This window comes from Alnus glutinosa, chromosome 2, assembly GCF_958979055.1.
Source record: "Alnus glutinosa chromosome 2, dhAlnGlut1.1, whole genome shotgun sequence".
Lineage (NCBI taxonomy): Eukaryota > Viridiplantae > Streptophyta > Magnoliopsida > Fagales > Betulaceae > Alnus > Alnus glutinosa.
The window spans coordinates 34,843,560-34,863,203 of NC_084887.1; the positions used below are offsets into that span (position 1 = coordinate 34,843,560).

Consider the following 19,644-nt stretch of genomic DNA (forward strand, 5'->3'; position numbering starts at 1 on the left):
CATCCAGAAGCTACAATGTTAGTTTATTTATTTATTTATGGGAAATCTATTGTGGAGTAAGCATTAGTAAATCTAGTTAGATTAAATCTTGGATCTCATCCAAAGTTCTGCCAAGTATAGAGGGAAATTCGAGTTCTTGAACTTTATCATTGGGTACTTGGTTTTAAGTGATTAGCTACTTGGACCAAATGAAATTATCGCAAGATTTCTAACCACAAAGATATAGCAAGCCGGTGTTCAAATGCAATAGCCTCATCTGTATAGCTACAACACAGAGCATTATTGAAGCATTGGAAGACACCCCCCCCCCCCCCCCCCAAAAAAAAATAAAATAAAATAAAAATTACGAGGTTGGAAAACACAGCCATCTCTTGCTGTCATTCACAAGGTTAAAACTTGTTATCTATGACTCATCAGATGAAGGTTTAGATGAAAACTTGAAAAGCATGCAATGCTTGTAAGGCTTTCTTGTTATCTATGACTAATCAGATTAAGGTTTAGTTGAAAACTTGAAAAGCATGTACTGCTTGTAAGGCTTTCCAGGACTCACAATCGTAGAAGGGAAATTGGGGTGGTTGACTGAGTCAGGAAATGCTTGAGTTTCCAAACAGAGCGCTGCGTGTGATTGGTACACAAATCCACCTTTTCCCTTCACATCCTTGAGAAAGTTTCCAGTATAGAACTGCACACCTGGAGCATTTGCTGACAGCTCCAATACCCTTCCTGACTTCTTCTCGTGCACCACTGCTGTCGGCTTCATCTTATGGCCAACCCCACCATCAATCATATAGTTGATATCATAACCGGTAGGTAGCATTTTGATCCTGCTACCAACGGTGTAGGGTTTGAGGAAATCATAGGTGTTCCTTTCACGGAAGCAAATTTTCCAGTTGGAACAAGATGGCTATCAACAACAGCGATGTGGGATCCAAATATCTGGACCTCATTGGAAAGGATATCGCCGCTGTTATGGCCACCTAAGTTCCAGTATGTGTGCTGGGCCAGATTCACTGGAATAGGCTTGGTTAGAGCTTTGGCTTTCATTGTTACACTCAAATTGGTTGTTCCCAAGGAGCGTGTAGCTGACAGTGACAAAGAGATCACCAGGAAATCCTGCAGAACATTCAAGACAATCCATAAGAAAACCAGTGGGGTTCTTTATTTTCAACCAAAGGATGGTTCACCAGCTCATCATTTGAGATTGTCTAAAAAAAAAAGACGACCATCACTTTGTACATTCTTATGTGTGTCTATATAAGTATCATAACCATTGATATGAGAATTGAGAGAGGAGAAATGGAGAAAAGTTCAGTGGGAATAAAGAGTTACATGCCTTGGTCGCCATCAGAGCTGAGACAGGAGAAAACAATGTGAGGAGCATGACCTTCATTCTTATGCGCTTTCACCTTCCAAACAACATCGCCAAATCCTCAGGAGCCACCTATGAATGTGATCAAATAAGCAACCCGTTGCAACAAGTAGAAAAATCAATTTTTAGCAAATATTTTCTCTCCTGGGGCAGAGAGAAATTAAATGAGAATAATGTACCATGAAGTGTGTTATTTCCTTCATTTGCAACTATTTTATAATGGGTGCCATACAAAGTAAACTGTGCGCCACCATTTCTGTTAGCAACCCGTCCAACCGCAGCACCAATGTATGATGAATCCATCTAGAGAGGTTGCAAAATTTGCAATAAGTTGTCAGTCTTCTGTAAAAGAAAACAAAAACAAAAAATTAGGAATAAGAACTGCAATGGATTAGTATATATAGACTGTAGAGCTTAGCCTAAGACTTTGCTAGAATTCTCCTCTATCCCCACAAACACCCTTATTGTTTAAGAAAAATTGGCTTTTTTTTGCCAATTTGATCAAATAAAATAAAATCTCATCTCTATTCTGGTTAGTGACTCACTGAATTGCATCAGATACATCATGAATTTTAAAGTCTAGCATATGTATGTGACCAAGGGAAAGAACTAAAACAGCGAGCTCACTTGGGAAGCTCCAAACCAGGAAAAGTCAAAGTTGTTGTACCCAATGTTTACATAAGAAAGCCACCGAAAATAATCAACATAATTGAAATTTCCCAACCATCAAACTCCGCTAAATAAGCTCCAACCATGAAAAGTTAAATAGCTTCTAGCGATCAACAAGAAATTTTAGGATGTCTTAAGATTATGCAGTCATTTATGCCTCAGAAAAATCACAAATGTACCTACTATTTCTTTAATAATATGGTCCAACCATAACTTCTACTCCAATTTTATAGTAGAAAAGAGAGTTAATTGCAAGGAGCCTTAAATGCGAATTCCCACCTTTTATAAAATGCATAAATGTAAACTTTTCATTTGATTGGGTGTTGAAATTATGTGTCTTCTATATAAAGCTTAGATAAATGGGCTGTCACCTCAATAAAATTTGCACAACAAGTTAGAGAATATGGTTACGAGGTGGGTCGGCTAATCAGGCTTTTCTAGAGGAAAAATATTTACAAATGACAAAACACACAGCAAATATTGCTATCACGGTTCTGTCTGAACTTTGATTGAGAGAGATAAAGAGAGGCAATGTGGATCTCCCCAACAAAAAAGTTTGAGATTTTCCATTGCTGCATATGAAGCAAAAACTCACCTGGTACTCCTTGATTGAATCATACCCAAGAACAACATCAGCTAACTTTCCTGGAAAGAAACACGAAAACAGATTAAAGATGGAGAGTAATAGCATGGGAGAGAAGTTCTTGAGGAGGAACCAGATATCAAAAACTAACCAGAAAACCCAACATTACAATTCAGAGAGATGGTTCACATACCATTTTTGTTGAGAGATGAAGGGAGACAATGGTTGCACCCTAGTTGGGAAATTCACGAAGATATCACCCTTTTTCAGCTCAAAGAACCCAATCTCTTCCTTTTTGGCAGAGCCATTGACAAACCCAAATGCAGCTAGAACGATGAAACAGCAAAGCACAGATATCTTCACCATTTTTTCAGACAGAATAGTGTGATCAAATTACACCAACGATCTTTTTCCACGTTATGGATATATGAATGGTTAAGCTTAAATGGGTCTTAATATACCCGAAAAAGAGTGACTGAAGGAATGTATATTAAATGTTTACTAACCAATTCCAATAGAGTAACTGAAGGAACGTATGTTATTGATAACCATTAATATTATCAGTATGTTATTGAATAGGGTGCTGTTAAATAACTTTGTAACCGATTCCTTTAATATTATTATTAATATTAATAATAATATTAACAACTTGCTGATATTGGTTTAAAAGGATCCGGCTTATGAACACAACATATTGTCTTGAAATTTTGAAGTTTGTAGAGTTGTCTCATTTGAACGCTCTTTGAACGTTGTTGAGAACGAGGTGTTAAGTCTCTCACTCTAAACCAAGTTTTCGAACCACCAACTAAAAACCGACTCAACCGCTAACCCTAGATTTACAACCAGCCCAATTTTTTCATTGAATATGCCAACATAAATCCTAACAAATAATGAATCATACGAGGGGCATATTATAGACGAGGAAATGGAAGCATACCAGAAGTTCGTCACCAGGTCTCATGAGGCTACAGAGATCCACACAGACTCGATCCCCCATTCCAATTACTTGAACTTGAGTTACAGTAGCTTTGGTCAAGCTCATGAGATTGCTCTCATAATTTCTTCTGTCAAAATAGTCCCGACAACTTTTATATGATAAGAAGCCGTGCTTTACTAATTAACAAGCCCTATCCTAAAACAAATTACCTTGAACTGAAAAATGGCTTCAGTATCCTCAACTTTTAAAATAACTCCACCCAGGCAAGGCCTGCAAACACAGAAAATGAATTTTGAAAGGAGGTCGTGATGCATCACCTAAAGAGCCAAATCAACAATTGAGATAATTAATCAAAGCAGCTCTTCCAACATATAAAGTTCACTTGCCGATCCTAATCGTAGAGAAGTAAGTTTACCTCAAAGAAGACTTGTGCTTCAGCATGATTTTTTGAGATGGCAAAAACTGTTTCTTGACAGCCTTGGAATGCAGCAACAATATTCTCTGCAGGAATTACCTTTAGAAACACAAAATCAGGGACCAATTCAGAAGTGGCTTTATTTTGAAAATGGCAGGTATAGCGATAACTTAACTCAATTGTGCTGGAAACAAAAAGTGCAGCATATACTATGTTAGTGCTGAAAACATCCGTGAATATGGTCCATATAACGCAGATGATTGGGTGTGACTGTATAATGGAAAGTGTATGTCACGGCAACCATGTTCAATGATTAGAAGCCACGAAACGCACAAAAAAACAAGATTATCTCCGGGTACAAAGACAGGCATGTAAAATGAAACCTAGGAAGTTTCCATCAAAGTCATTGTAATAAAAGGATTCTGTCGTTTAATTCAAAAGGAAGTTTAGATAAAATGTGATTCGGCATGCTGTGTCATCTTTAACGAGATCCAGAATTGTCATATAAAACTTCACACAATACCAGGTAGCTTCCAAGTAGCAAAGAAATTGCATCAATTTCAAATATTCAATGCTCTTACGAAGAAATTGAATTTACGGATATCCTAAGTTTTAGAGAAAGTTGATTTCTTTCTAGCTTTAGCTTAAACAACTCCACAAACAACAATGGATAGTTTATATGCAGTACAATGGATAGAAACAAATTTCATGTGAATTATCCTAAGCAGTTAGCAACAGGCCTACCTGGCAATCTAGCAAATTGATTACAACATTCTCTGGCCTGCCCATTTGCGAATTGGAGCTGCTGTAACTCTTGCGGATTTGCAACCCTATTCGCACCATAAAAAATGCCTCCCTCTTCATTATAGAGAGGACTTATTAAGGCGATTGCTGTAAACCCCATAACCAAAATTAAAAACTAAGAAAGTCGGATAACATTGATATACAAAAGAACAAGAGGAGGTCCTAAGGAGCTTACAAGACCACTCATTGGCAAGTCGTCGATTCTGGGATGAAAAAACGAAGGTATTCCGTCCTCTCTCCACGCCGGCAGTCATGACCGCTTTGCTTTTTGTCTAAATCCACACACTCCTCGATTTCCCGTACGACCCAGAAGACGACGTCGTTAAAGAGGAATGAGAAGCACACATTGCGACACAAGAATTGCGTTGCAATAACTGGGTTGCCTTGTAATTTGATCTGAAAAAGTTCCATTTGTCTGTGGATATTATTCGATTCAAAAAACATTAATTCTGAACTAGAAAGGACGTGGAAAAGTGGAGTAACTTGGAATGACTTGAAATATAGGTAGATGAAATTTATTTACATGGAGCTTGAGCCAGTTAAGAAATGTTGACGCCGAACATCGGAATCACCTGCATTTGCATTGAGAGTAAAGCAGGGGAATTGTGTGGGCATTCGGACCAAAGAATCATGAAAAAGCATTTCATAATTGAGTTTCATCCCCTGATCCAACCATATACATCTCTTGGTTCCTTAGCTGCCATAGTGAAACTGAATGTAGAGGCTTGACTATTGGCTTCTTCCCACAAACAAGCTCTTGAGACACGCATTTCATTGTGGGTCGAGACTTTGGTTTTGTGTGTATACATGCAAATGCTATTGTTGCAGCAAGAAAAATATCCTGCCCAACAAGATTATTTGGAGGTGGTAGACGTTGGTCTAATATTTCATGTAATATCACATTTTGAGAAGACGATGATAACAATGAAGTAAGGAATTCCGTTGGATGTCTTCCCATTAATATTTCCAATGCCACCACTCCAAAGCTATAAACGTCGCATTTTTTAGAAACTTGAATGGTATAGGCCAATTCTGCATATCAAAAAGGAAAAGACAAATTAAAACTATTACAAATGTTATAACCTTTCTTTTCTTTTTTTCCTCTTTTCTATTGTATATTTTTCAATGTAAAGAAGTTGGTCAAAACTTGTCATTGCATAAAAATTCTTTAGTGAAAATGGTTGTTTGCGACCATGCATAAGTCCATTCAAATAGTTAATAACAAGGTAACCCTACTAGCACAAATATTGAAAAGGTATTTGTTCCACGTGGCTACTTATATGTTTTTGAATAATAGACTAGAATTAAAATAAAGATATAAATATTAGCAAGAAAAGAATAGTTCACCTGGGGCAATGTAACCGCAAGTGCCTACAACTAATGTTTGATTGGAGGAATTCATATCAAGAAATTTAGCTGTGCCAAAGTCAGAGACAAAAGCCTCTAGTTTATTGTTCAATAGGATATTGTTACTTGATATATCTCGATGAACAATTGTTGGGATGCACTCGTGATGCATGTAAGATAAGGCGTGTGCGATGCCGTTGATGATGTTTACCCTCTTGCTCCAATCTAATTCCACAGCTTCAATGTCGTTGTTTAGGACACAAAACAAACTTCCCCTTTCCTTGTACTCATAAACCAAAAACATACATCGCTTATGCAAACAAAACCCATAAAGCTTTATAATGTTTCTATGCCTGATCTCTGTTAACACCTTTATCTCGTTCTTGAAACTCTTATCAAAAGTTGGATTCTCAGCCTCTAAGCGATGAAGCTTCTTCAAGGCAACTACTTTTCCACCAGGTAGTTCTGCTTTGTAAACACTTCCATAACCACCTGTCCCAATACAATACTTAATGTCAAAGTCCTCGGTCGCTTGAATGATGTCTTCATATACAATATTTCCATCATAATTCCATATCGAGAACAAGTTCCCATTCTTTATTTCCGTTGACATAGATTGGATTTTGTTGACCACACGTTTAGATAGGAAAATGCTTAAGCAAAAACCCCCGAGGACTAAGAATCCAAGGAACATGCTTATGGGTGCAATGATTTTTACTTTGGGTGTAACTGATTTGCTACTGGCTAGGGAATGTGAAAGGGAAGGAGGGGAAAGTGGAAGGCAAGGAGAGAAACCCACAAAGTCACCGCACAAATCCTTGTTGCCAATTAACGTGTCAAATTTATTAAATTTATAACTGTCTGGTATTTGACCCACCAAAGAATTGTATGACAAGTTGATTTGTGTTACAGAAGTGAAAGAAAGGGGTATGCCGCCAGAAAGATTATTGTAGCTAAGATCCAAGACCACTAAATCTGGTAAACCCCATAAATCAAGAGGTATTTTTCCACTAATAAAGTTATGACTAAGGTTTATAGTGGACAAGAAATTAAGGTCTCGGATCTGATAGGGAATGCTTCCACGAAAGGAGTTGTTGCTCAATAACAAGTGCTCCAACGAAGAGCAACTGGTTAGCTGAGTAGGAATTGAGCCAATGAAATTGTTAGAATTGAGAGCCAGATAGGCCAACTTCTTCAAATTCCCCATTTCTCCTGGGACATAACCACTAAGGTTGTTGTTTTCAAGGTATAAGTATTTCAAATTCTCCAAATTGCCAATTTCTCGTGGAATGGAACCATCTATTTGATTGCTACCAAGGGACAAATATTCCAAATTAGTTAAATGGCCTAGAGTAGAAGGGATTGGACCACAAAGGCTATTATTGTCGAGGTACAAATATTCCAAATTAGTTAAATGGCCTAGAGTAGAAGGGATTGGACCATTAAGGCTGTTATTCTTGAGAGACAACCATGTCAGATTCTCCATATTGCCTATTTCTGGGGGAATGAAACCATCGATTCGATTGTTGTCAAGGAGCAACGATTTCAAATTAGTTAGATGGCCCAGAGTAGAAGGGATTGGACCAACAAGCATGTTACCCATTAGGTAGAAAGAGATAAGATTCTTTAGCATCCCTATTTCTGACGCCATAAAACCATTGATTTGATTAAAGCTCATATCCAGATAGGTGAGATTGGTTAAAAGTCCAAGAGATGAAGGGATTGGTCCAATGAAGTTATTTCCACTTAGACCTAATCCAACAAGGTTCCTCAGATTTCCTAATTTCTTGGGGATTGAACCATTGAATTGGTTTCCCGACAGATCCAAACGGGTGAGATTGGTTAAGAGCCATAGAGATGAAGGGATTGGTCCAATCAAGTTGTTGAAATCCACACGGAAATGAATGAGATTCTTTAGATTTCCTAATCTTTGGGGGATCAAACCATTGATTTGATTACCAGAGATGTTAAAGATCACTAATTGGGTGAGGTTTGTAAGTGAAAAAGGTAACTCGCCTGTCAGATCATTGTTAGATAAATCAAGGTAGGCGAGTTTTGAAAGAGTACCTATCTCAAGTGGAATACTCCCCTGAAGATTATTAGCGGAGAGATCAAGGCGAACTAAATTAGGGAGGGAAGAGAAATTGAGTTTTAACTTATCTGGTGCATGGAGCTGACCAGATATTTCAATCCCAGTGACGCTTCGATCAGCATTGCAAGTAATACCGTACCAGTTACAAGGAGGAGTTGGGGTGTTGCTGGTGTTGCTGGTGTTGGCACTCCCCCACCACCCACTCTCCAGCAGAGCCTTCTCTTCTAGTGGTAGTGCTGATGATTCAGATGCGGCCACAACCTGAGCGGCACTATCCAAATACGTTCCATACAACAAGATACATGCTACGACCACAATGGAAATGGAGACACAGGGTTTCATGTCTGCAAGTAGTTAGTAGTGTATGATTGATGAGGGTAGTGGCAATAGGATTGATTGTTATGTACATGACTGGGGAGTGGGGACACCTTAATTAATAAGAAAGATGGGGGGGGGGGGGGGGCGGGGATTGGGGAACTTGCGGATTGGGAGTCATTTTGGGTTGACGTTGAATGAATGCGTACCAACTGCGGATTGGGTTAGGAAGAAGAAAAAGAAGAAGCAAAGTCAAGGAAAGAGAGAGGTATAATGAGATGGTGAGTGATCGACGCACTCACCATCTCATTATACCATGGGCTATCAGACATATGTCTGATAGCCCATGGTAAGGAATCATGCATGTATATATGAATATGAGGTAGACTTAGCTCCTGTCATACGTTTTGGAAGAAGAAGAAGAAAAGTCAGGAAATGTGACATACAATTGCCTCAAACGCCACTAGCCTATATTTATCGCCACTGCTATATTTATTGCCCAACTTCTTTTTTGTCTGATTAAATGGACAGATGAGTTGAACATTTCAGAAACTGAAAGAAATTAAGCTGAAAATATGGCTTCGATCGTTTGTTTAAGTATGGGAAAAAGAGTCAATGTTGCCGGCTGGAAGCATTCAGCATTGACGAGATAAAAGCCTGGTAGATAAGTGCAAGCATCAGAGTTGTCATTATCTCATCAACGCTACCAAAGGGATCGATAACGGATAACCATTAATATTATCAGTATGTTATTGAATAGGGTGCTGTTAGATAACTCCGTAACCAATATTGTTATTAATATTAATAATAATATAAACAACTTGCTAATATTGGTTTTTACAACAGAACATCCCTTGTAATAAAAATTAGCGGTTATATTAATTACTTCATTTAACTAAAATCCCAAGTTCGCAAGTCAGAAAGCAAAAATTAAAAAGCTTCTTGTCTAAATTATAAATTGTTGGGTGGTCCCTCCTACGTGGGGGACCAACACACTTATAAATTGATCACCACTCCCTTTCACAACTAATGTGGGATAAATCCCAACATAAATAAAGGGGTCGGGCTGCACAACCTCATCTTAGAGATACCTCTAACATTTTTTCACTACACTGCCCCATTCTCTTCTTCTTCTCCAACCAAAACAAAGATAATAAATTTTTCATATTTCATCATTTAACTCTTTTATATGCCCACTATGTGGCACATTGGGCAGCAATTAGATCATTTTCTAGCAGCATTCCTACTTATCCTCCTCCCATACATTCAATTCTTATTGTAAGTGGTAAGGATCTTCCACTCCTGTTTAGGAGGAGGTTCCTCCCACCAAGCCCCTAGTTTATTTTCTTTTGTTTTTCTCACATATCTATAAAATAATAACAATAAAAAAAAATTAAAATTTTAAAAATTTTAAAAAAAAATTGAAAAAAAGAGAAAAAAAAAAGGTTGTTTATATATGGCCCAACTTTTAACTTGATATAGCACCAATTATTCACACTTCATAGTACAAAGCTTTGCTGAAGTTTATGTGATTCGATGTCTTGGGAATTCATATAATTATGTCAATCTAACAAGTAAGAACACAATAACTTTCCCCTGAATTGAACAGAAGTTCAATTATAAAAGTAATAATTGGTATCTTTCTGATTATTGCAAAAGTGCTTAGTGCTAACATAATAATTGCCTAGGTTGAGTGAAAATTTGAACTGATGGCATTTGGAAATTAAGAAATGAGTAAGAAAATTGAAGAGAATATTGTTTTGTAAATTATGAATTTAGATCAGAGTTTAAATTTTATTCCAACTGAATGAAATTCTCAAAAAATGAAAAATTATAACCAATTATAAATTACTATTGTTATTATTATCAAATGAAAAGTAGAAGCATAGAAGTACTATAAGGTGTATTTCTTTTTGACACTCTTTCCTTGCAAACCGATTTTTAAGGGTAAATTCTAATCAAGGTTGTATCATTTTATATTAGAGCCAACTATCACGTCGAGTATGGGATAAAAGGCAATTTATCGAATATGGAATTGAAGAGGTTGCAACTTTATGTCGAGTCATGAAGGGGCGACCTATACCTTTGCAATAGTGATGTATTCCAAATAAGATTTTATAAAAGCTCAACAACTACACTCGCCAGTAAACACTAGCCCAGAAACACCTCAACAAAGGACAACTTCCCAGAACAACCTATACAACCATTGCTACAAAACAACAAACCTTATAACAGCAACTTCTGTAAATTCCAACTAATTACAAGCTCTATGCATTTATCAAGGTTCTTAAAGGATTCCTTAGCAAGAATCCGCGTATGACCTTCCCACGTTATCTATTTAACAACAGCCTCCTCAGATCTCAAGTTGCTATTGTGCACCAAAGCATTCATCTGCTGCCAAAGATGATAAATGCATGCACCTAAGCAAAGTTTGCCAAGGCTAGCCTGTAAGCCCTTCCCTCGGAGCTTAGCAACGCACCAGGTCACAACCTTCTCCCAATTAGACAGAACTTCAGTGAAGAGACACACAGACATCAAAGTTCGCCATATCCACAAACTAAAATCGCACTGAAAGAAAAGTTGCTCCTGACTCTCATGACAAACATAGCAAAACAAACAAAGCACATTTCCAGAATACCCCCAACTACTCATACAGTATTTAGTCACTATAGCCTCTCTAAACACCAGCCGAAAAAAGAATGAATGTCGAGGGATGGCTAGAGAGTGTCAAACCAGCTTCCACCACATATCGGAAGTATAACTCTCAACTGATCCCAGGTTGCTGCACAAGAATAAACACCATTAGGAGATTGCCAAACAAGCAAATCAGCACCTCCAAGAGGAATCTCAGGCAGCCTACATTGAATCTCCACAATTGAATTTGACCAAGAAAAGGGCCAGATCGAACCAATCTCCACCCTTAATGATAGTAGACAACTTAGCATCAAAGGGAATATCAGAGTCATGCACTGCACGAGAGCCATAACAATCCAGCAGACAACTCGCGGGATGCCACTTATCAGGCCAAAAGAAAATATGAGAATCATTCCCTACTTTGAACCTCAAAAATTATTTAGCAACATTTCTAAGTTTCAGTAACTTCTTCCAACACTAAGGTTTTGATCATCGAATGAAGTCAATTTTTTAGGACCTAACAGCTGAGATGCCCACATCAGATAATTGGGGCCCATCCAATTTAATGGAAATAAGATGGTCAATATAAAGAAAAGAAAAGAAAAGGAAAGGAAGAGCTACTTGATTCCGCCATGAAGAAGAAAAGAAAGTGGAAGGAAGGATAAAAAATGTAGCATGATCTTTTAGAGCTGAAAGAAATAAGTCAAATATATATTCAATAACATACCGATGAATCAAACTAATTAAGATTTATATTTATCTTTCCCACACAAAATTTGATTATATTTATATTTCTGGAACCGCTTAATTAAATAACATTTTTCATAACACGAGGTCTTGGAAGGGAGGGCCGGCCAAGATTTGGGTCCTGCTAGAAAATATATTCTCCATATATTAGGGGATTTGATTTCACAGACTTATTGTAATTATTTGATGGTAATCAAATCAATCAAATCATATTGACTGATTACCATACTTATCTACTCAAACTCTCCTATAAATAAGAGTCTAATGTATTTAGAAAATATCCAGCAATAAAAGTATAATGTAGCTTTATGGCTTTATCATGTGGATGTAGGTCATAGACCAAACCACATAAAATCTCTTCTCTCCATTTTTTTATTTCCGCTGTTATCTTTATTTTCCTATGTGTTTATCTTTTCTTACATGGTATCAGAGCTATAGGCTAACGTCACTGTTCGATTCAATGGTCCTGTGAAGTTTTTGTTTTCTTTTATCTCTATGTTTTCAATCCAAAATTGTCCTGTGTAATTTTATTTTTATTTTTGTTCTATTATTTTTCCCTACCTCCTCACGCTTGTGTCATCTCTATCCTAGCTAGATCCTTCTTCTTCTTTTTTGTCTTTTTCTTTTTTTCTTTTTTTTTTCACCGTCATTGTTTTCTTTATTTCCATATGCTTCTCTTTTTTTTCTCTCATCGTTTTGTCTATGATTTTCCCATTATATCAATATGCTTTATTTTCTATTTATTTACTTCTGGCCTGTATTCCAGTTACGATCGAGGAAAAAAAAAAGGAGAAAAGAAAAAATAGAAGAAAAATATTTTATTCGTTTTGGGTTATACCCACCCACCCCCCAAAAAAAAAAAAAAAAAAAAAGTGGGGGGAAGAAAAAAAAAAATGAAAGAGGCAAGTTGCCCACCTTTTGGCTTTGAGGTAGTACTTAAAACCCATGCCTATTTTAGCCTATAGTTGACTCATTTTTTCTTGGCCCCATAGATGGCCCATTATATGTTTGGCCTTTGAGGTATTACCTTAAACCTCGCTACCTAGGCTCATTTAGCCACAGTTAGCAGTTCTTTTCATGTCCCGTAGATGGCCCATTATGTGTTTGGCCCTTGAGGTATTACCTAAAACCTTGCTACTTAGGCCCATTTAGCTCATAGTTGGCTCTCTTTTTTGGCCCATCATTAGCCATATTTTGAAGATTCTTGGCCTATTGTTGATTAAAGGCCTAACTCCAGCCATCACTGATGCCATCTCCAGTAAGTTTCCATTTTTCGCCACTGCTCGCCATCTTCAGAGAAAGAAGAAAATTCAAACTCAAGATTTCATATTCTTCTACATTGAGTTTGCGGGAGAATGTTTGAGAATTTATTCTCCATATATTAGGAGATTTGATTTCAGAGACTTATTGTAATTATTTGATGGTAATCAAATCAATCAAATCACATTGATTGATTACCACCGATTGATTTGTGTGCAATCAGATTTGATGGTAATCTAATCAATCAAATCATTTTGATTGATTACTATACTTATCTACCCAAACTTTCCTAAAAATAGAAGTCTAATATATTGAAAAAATATCAAGCAATAAGAGTATAATGTAGCCTTAAGGCTTTATCTTGTGGATGTAGCTCATAGACCGAATCACGTAAAATTTATTCTCTCCATTTTATTATTTCCGTTGTTATCTTTATTTTCCTATGTGTTTATATTTTCTTTCAAGTCCCTTGAAGGCCCATTGTTGTCGTGACTCCCGATCAACGCTAATCCATCGAAGTTGACCTAAATCTACCAGTAATGGGTATATCGTATGGAAGTATGGAATTATGTTAAGAATTATTTTTTAATTTTTAATTTTATTTTTTTAAAAGTTGACGTAACTTTCAAAATCATCATTGAATCAAAATTCAATAGTAATTCAGGCTTTTAAAATCACCATTGAATTTAAGGTGGATCACTATTGAATTTTGATCTAATGATGATTTTAAAAGCCACATCAACTTTGTAATGATAAAAATGAGATAAAAAGATGGTCCCTAACATTACTCATGCAGTATGTAGAATGAATATAGATTTTTAGCAATTTTATTGTTTGTATTGTTAAGCAAATGTGTGAGAATTTTTATAAGATTCACCTGTCCAAACAAGTTTTGAATAATTCGTGCACTAAATTGTCGGAACAACTAAATAATACTTTTTTCATATTTATTATCTGGATTGTCAACTATCTAGATATCAAATAAGTGGATATCAAGATCAATTGAGTAATAATCAATTGGAATATATATAGCTTTTAGAAGGCATGTAAGTACCATATCAAGGATGATGTCACATCGGGGATGGGGTGATTAAAATGCTTTGGTCGACAAGCTTGGCTTATGCAATATCTACAACTGAACTCATAGAAGTTATCGTCAATTAAGGTAAAATTGGGATACCTTGGGCTTCATAATGCAACAATCCCCCCATGATTTATTGGGAAATTTAATCTCATATGTCCATTTGAGCCTCGCGCACCGTACTAAATTATACATACAAGTATATACACCAAAGTATTGTTTTCTTTAAAACAAATGCTTGATGTGTGTTGGACCTTTTAAATGTTAATTCTCACGGCAATCTAGAATGTGCATGCACAATTTAGAGTTCCACGAAATCATCTTGAAAATGACATATTCTTCTTTCTCAACTGAGGTTAAGTCATGAGGTTGGGTGAAATGGCCAGTGAAGACCACCCAAGACGAACCTGAAGTGTTTAGTAGGTCCTTTTCAACGGTGTGGATTACAACTCTTGGGTTTATTAGTCTTAATGCTGCAGGAGTAATCACATCTTCTTCCATGTTTTTATATTTTTTAAATAGCTAAAAGAATCGTCAATATATACCTCTAGTATTGGTTGTTGAAATATCCTTAATTATACGGCCAATAACTGTTATGAGTGAGAAAATGGCTACAGGTTCAAAGAATCAATCTATAAATGAAGGTTTCCTCATTGATTTCTTCCCACTTGTCAGGGTCTTCTCCCTCCATTTGTAAATTCTAATCAATAAGTTTTCGCTTCAGCTGTGAAACAAAGGAAAAATAGAGGCAGTTTTGTCTGATAAAAGTGGGAACACAGCTGATGTAATTTAATTTTGACAGTTATGTGCAGCTAGCCACCGCTACCAAGTTTTTATATATGCTCCAACTATTTTTGTTGAAAACTACATTGATAACTTGATACGGTGGCCAAAAATAATATAGACATTATCATGTATATATTCAGGCCTAAATTTAAATTTTCGATTACCATTTGTCAAATATAACCTGTTCAAAAGTTCAAAATCCTACCATTTATCCCTGTTAAAAGAACTTAATATAGGATTGATTAGATATATGTTACTAATTCCCTGCATTACATTGCAGAGTGATCTTATAAAATTTTGTTTTGCATCAAGTAGGAACACATCCGGTGTTAGAGAATATATTTTTCATATAATTGCGATTGGATATGGTAGGAGAATATATTAAATTGTACGAATTGATTGTAATTTATTAGAATCAAATCATACAATCTAATATATTCTCCTACCATATCCAATCGCAATTATATGAAAAATATATTTTTCTAACATCCATAAGCTACAATATAGAGGAAAATCTATTGTGGAGTAAGCATTAGTAAATCTAGTTAGATTATATCTTGGATCTCATCCAAAGTTCTGCCAAGTATAAAGGTAAATTCGAGTTCTTGAACTTTATCATTGGGTACTTGGTTTTAAGTGATTAGCTACTTGGACCAAATGAAATTATAGCAAGATTTCAAACCACGAAGATATAGCAAGCCAGTGTTCAAATACAATAGCCTCGATCTGTATAGCTACAACACAGAGCATTATTGAAGCAATATTGGAAGACCCCCCCCGAAAAAAAAAAAAGAACATTACGAGCTTGGAAAACACAGCCACTCTTGTTGTCATTCACAAGGTTAAACTTGTTATCTATAACTCATCAGATGAAGGTTTAGATGAAAACTTGAAAAGCATGCAATGCTTGTAAGGCTTTCTTGTTATCTATGACTAATCAGATGAAGGTTTAGTTGAAAACTTGAAAAGCATGTAATGCTTGTAAGGCTTTCCAGGACTCACAATCGTAGAAGGGAAATTGGGGTGGTTGACTGAGTCAGGAAATGCTTGAGTCTCCAAACAGAGCGCTGCGTGTGATTGGTACACAAATCCACCTTTTCCCTTCACATCCTTGAGAAAGTTTCCAGTATAGAACTGCACACCTGGAGCATTTGTTGACAGCTCCAATACCCTTCCTGACTTCTTCTCGTGCACCACTGCTGTCGGTTTCATCTTATGCCCAACCCCACCATCAATCACATAGTTGATATCATAACCGGTAGGTAGCTTTTTGATCCTGCTACCAACGGTGTAGGGTTTGAGGAAATCATAGGGTGTTCCTTTCACGGAAGCAAATTTTCCAGTTGGAATAAGATGGCTATCAACAACTGTGATGTGGGATCCAAATATCTGGACCTCATTGGAAAGGATATCGCCGCTGTTATGGCCACCTAAGTTCCAGTATGTGTGCTGGGCCAGATTCACTGGAGTAGGCTTGTTTAGAGCTTTGGCTTTCATTGTTACACTTAATTGGTTGTTCCCAAGGAGCGTGTAGCTGACAGTGACAAAGAGATCTCCAGGAAATCCTGCAGAACATTCAAGACAATCCATAAGAAAACCAATGGGGTTCTTTCTTTTCAACCAAAGGATGGTTCACCAGCTCATCATTTGAGATTGTCTAAATAACAAAGACAACCATCACTTTGTACATTCTTATGTATGTCTATGTAAGTATCATAGTCATTGATATGAGTATTGAGTGAGCAGATATGGTGTAACGCCCCGATTTCATATTAGGAAGAGATAAATAGCTTGCATAAAGTAAATGGTTTATAAAGATACTAATGGGTGCTAAGTCTTACATTACCCAGTTACTAAGTGAAACTGGACTTTATAAATAATTCTAGGGAAACTCCAAATTGACTAATCATTTTAGGGTGATAGCGCAGATGTGGCTAGCGCTTTTCCTTGGGTCGTTACTATTGGTATCAGAGCTACCTAGTAACACCAAGTCATGCGGTACTGGAACACCGTATGATATGGCCATGACGAAGACGTCACAGGTTTAAGGGAGGGAGTTTGTAACACCCCGGTTTCATATTGGGAAGAGATGAATAGTTCACATAGAGTGAATGGTTTATAAAAATACTTATGGGTGCTAAGTCTCACATTGCCTAGTTACTCGGTGAAATTGGGCTTTATAAGGAATTCTAGGAAAACTCCAAATTAACTAGTCATTTTGGAGTGGTAGTACAGATGTGGCTAACGTTTTTTCTTGGATCGTTACTTATGGAGAAAAGTTCAATATGTGGGAATAAAGAGTTACATGCCTTGGTCGCCATCAGGGCTGAGATAGCAGAAAACAATGTGAGGAGCGTGACCTTCATTCTTATGCGCTTTCACCTTCCAAACAACATCGCTAAATCCTCGAGAGCCACCTATGAACGTGATCAAGTAAGCAACCCGTTGCAACAAGTAGAAAAATCAATTTTTAACAAATATTCTCTCCTGGGGTAGAGAGAAATTAAATGAGAATAATGTACCATGAAGTGTGTTATTTCCTTCATTTGCAACTATTTTATAATGGGTGCCATTCAAAGTAAACTGTGCACCACCAATTCTGTTAGCAACCCGTCCAACCATAGCACCAATGTATGATGAATCCGTCTAGAGAGGGTGCAAAATTTGCAATAAGTTGTCAGTTTTTTGTAAAAGAAAACAAATACAAAAAATTAGGAATAAGAACTGCAATGGATTAGTGTATATAGAATGTAGAGCTTAGCCTAAGACTTTGCTAGAATTCTCCTCTATCCCCGCAAACACCCTTATTGTTTAAGAAAAATTGGCTGTTTTTTTTTGTTGCCAATTTGATAAAATAAAATAAAATCTCATCTCTATTCTGGTTAGTGACTCACTGAATTGCATCAGATACATCATGAATTTCAAAGTCTAGCATATCTATGTGACCAAAGGAAACTTCAAGAACTAAAACGGTGAGCTCACTTGGGAAGCTCCAAACCAGGAAAAGTCAAAGTTATTGCACCTAATGCTTACATAAGAAAGCCGGCCACCGAAAATAATCAATATAATTGAAGTTTTCCAATCATCAAACTCCGCTAAATAAGCTCCAACCATGAAAAGTTAAATAGCTTCTAGCGGTCAAAAAGAAATTTCAGGATGTCTTAATATTATGCAGTCATTTATGCCTCAGAAAAATCAGAAATGTAAGTACTATTTGTTTAATAATATGGTCCTACCATAACTTCTACTCCAATTTCATAGTAAAAATAAATAAGAGAGTTAATTACAAGGAGCCATAAATGCGAATACCCACCTTTTATAAAATGCATAAATTTAAACTTTTCATTTTATTGGGTGTTGAAATTATGAGTCTTCTATATAAAGCTTAGATATATGGGCTGTCACCTCGATAAAATTTGTACAACAAGTTAGAGAATATGGTCACTAGGTGGGTCGGCTAATCAGGCTTTTCTAGAGGAAAAATATTTACAAACGACAAAGCACACAGCAAATATTGCTAACACGGTTCTGTCTGAACTTTGATTGAGAGAGATAAAGAGAGGCAATGTGGATCTCCCAAACAAAAAAGTCTGAGATTTTCCATTGCTGCATATGAAGCAAAAACTCTCACCTGGTACTCCTTGATTGAATCGTACCCAAGAACAACATCAGCTAACTTTCCTGGAAAGAAACACGAAAACAGATTAAAGATGGAGAGTAATAGCATGGGAGAGAAGTTATTGAGGAGGATTACAATCCAGAGAGATGGTTCACTTACCATTTTTGTCAGGGAGATGAAGGGAGACAATGGTTGCACCCCAGTTGGTAAAGTTCACGGAGATATCACCCTTTTTCAGCTCATAGAACCCAATCTCTTCCTTTTTTGCATAGCCATTGACAAACCCAAATGCAGCTAGAACGACGAAACAGCAGAGCAAAGATAACTTTGCCATTTCTTCAGACAGAATAGCGTGATCAGATTAGACCAACGATCTTTTTCCACGTTATGGATATATATGAATGGTTAAACTTAAATGGGTCTTAATATAGCCGAAAAAGAGTGACTTTTTGTGCTAAAGAGAGATTATAGGGCAGGGATTGAAGGCTGAAGCAGATAAGGATTCAGGAGTCAAAATATAGCAAAGGATTGACTTTGCCAAGGGGCTGAAAGGCACGTTGCCCGAACATCGTTGATGTCGTGGGGCCCAACAAAATTCTTTTACTACGTTTTGTCAAGATTCCCAAATAAAAGAAAGGCGAGATAAATTTACTTCATTGACCCCGGCCGGCCGGCTTTAAGCCTTAAGGTTCGGGTCTTATGTCACGTGGTCACTAGACAGTCGCACGTGACGCGGATGGTGAAAATGTACGGTTTACAATTTACGAACTGATTAACCAATGAGCTTTTGTTTACGAAAAATAATACAGAAATACTTAAAAAAAATCATGGTTATTTTCATATAGTAAACTATCACGGAAGATGTAAATCAACTACAGAGGATGAAGAACAAAATGTATTTGGAGAGAATTTGAGAATTGCTTTCATTACGTAAAAATGAGAAAGAAAACAGAATACAACTTATATACTGTACGATTACAAAGGTA

General features: G+C 36.7%; 1 protein-coding gene and 2 pseudogenes across 1 annotated transcript; all 3 read right to left on the reverse strand.

The window, feature by feature from the left end:
• Nucleotides 1-351: 351 nt before the first annotated feature.
• Nucleotides 352-5,959, reverse strand: LOC133859721 (uncharacterized; annotated as a pseudogene).
• On the reverse strand, nt 3,010-8,558 carry LOC133860567 (probable leucine-rich repeat receptor-like protein kinase At1g35710; annotated as a pseudogene).
• A 7,144-nt stretch (nt 8,559-15,702) lies between these two features.
• Nucleotides 15,703-19,152, reverse strand: LOC133859720 (uncharacterized). Its single transcript, XM_062295235.1, has 5 exons — nt 18,818-19,152; nt 18,671-18,720; nt 17,562-17,685; nt 17,349-17,456; nt 15,703-16,604 (listed from the first exon to the last, which is right to left on the reverse strand). Exons 1-5 carry the CDS (start codon nt 18,990-18,992, stop codon nt 15,973-15,975), a joined length of 1,089 nt encoding a protein of 362 aa, XP_062151219.1. The 5' UTR covers nt 18,993-19,152; the 3' UTR covers nt 15,703-15,972.
• Nucleotides 19,153-19,644: the final 492 nt, after the last annotated feature.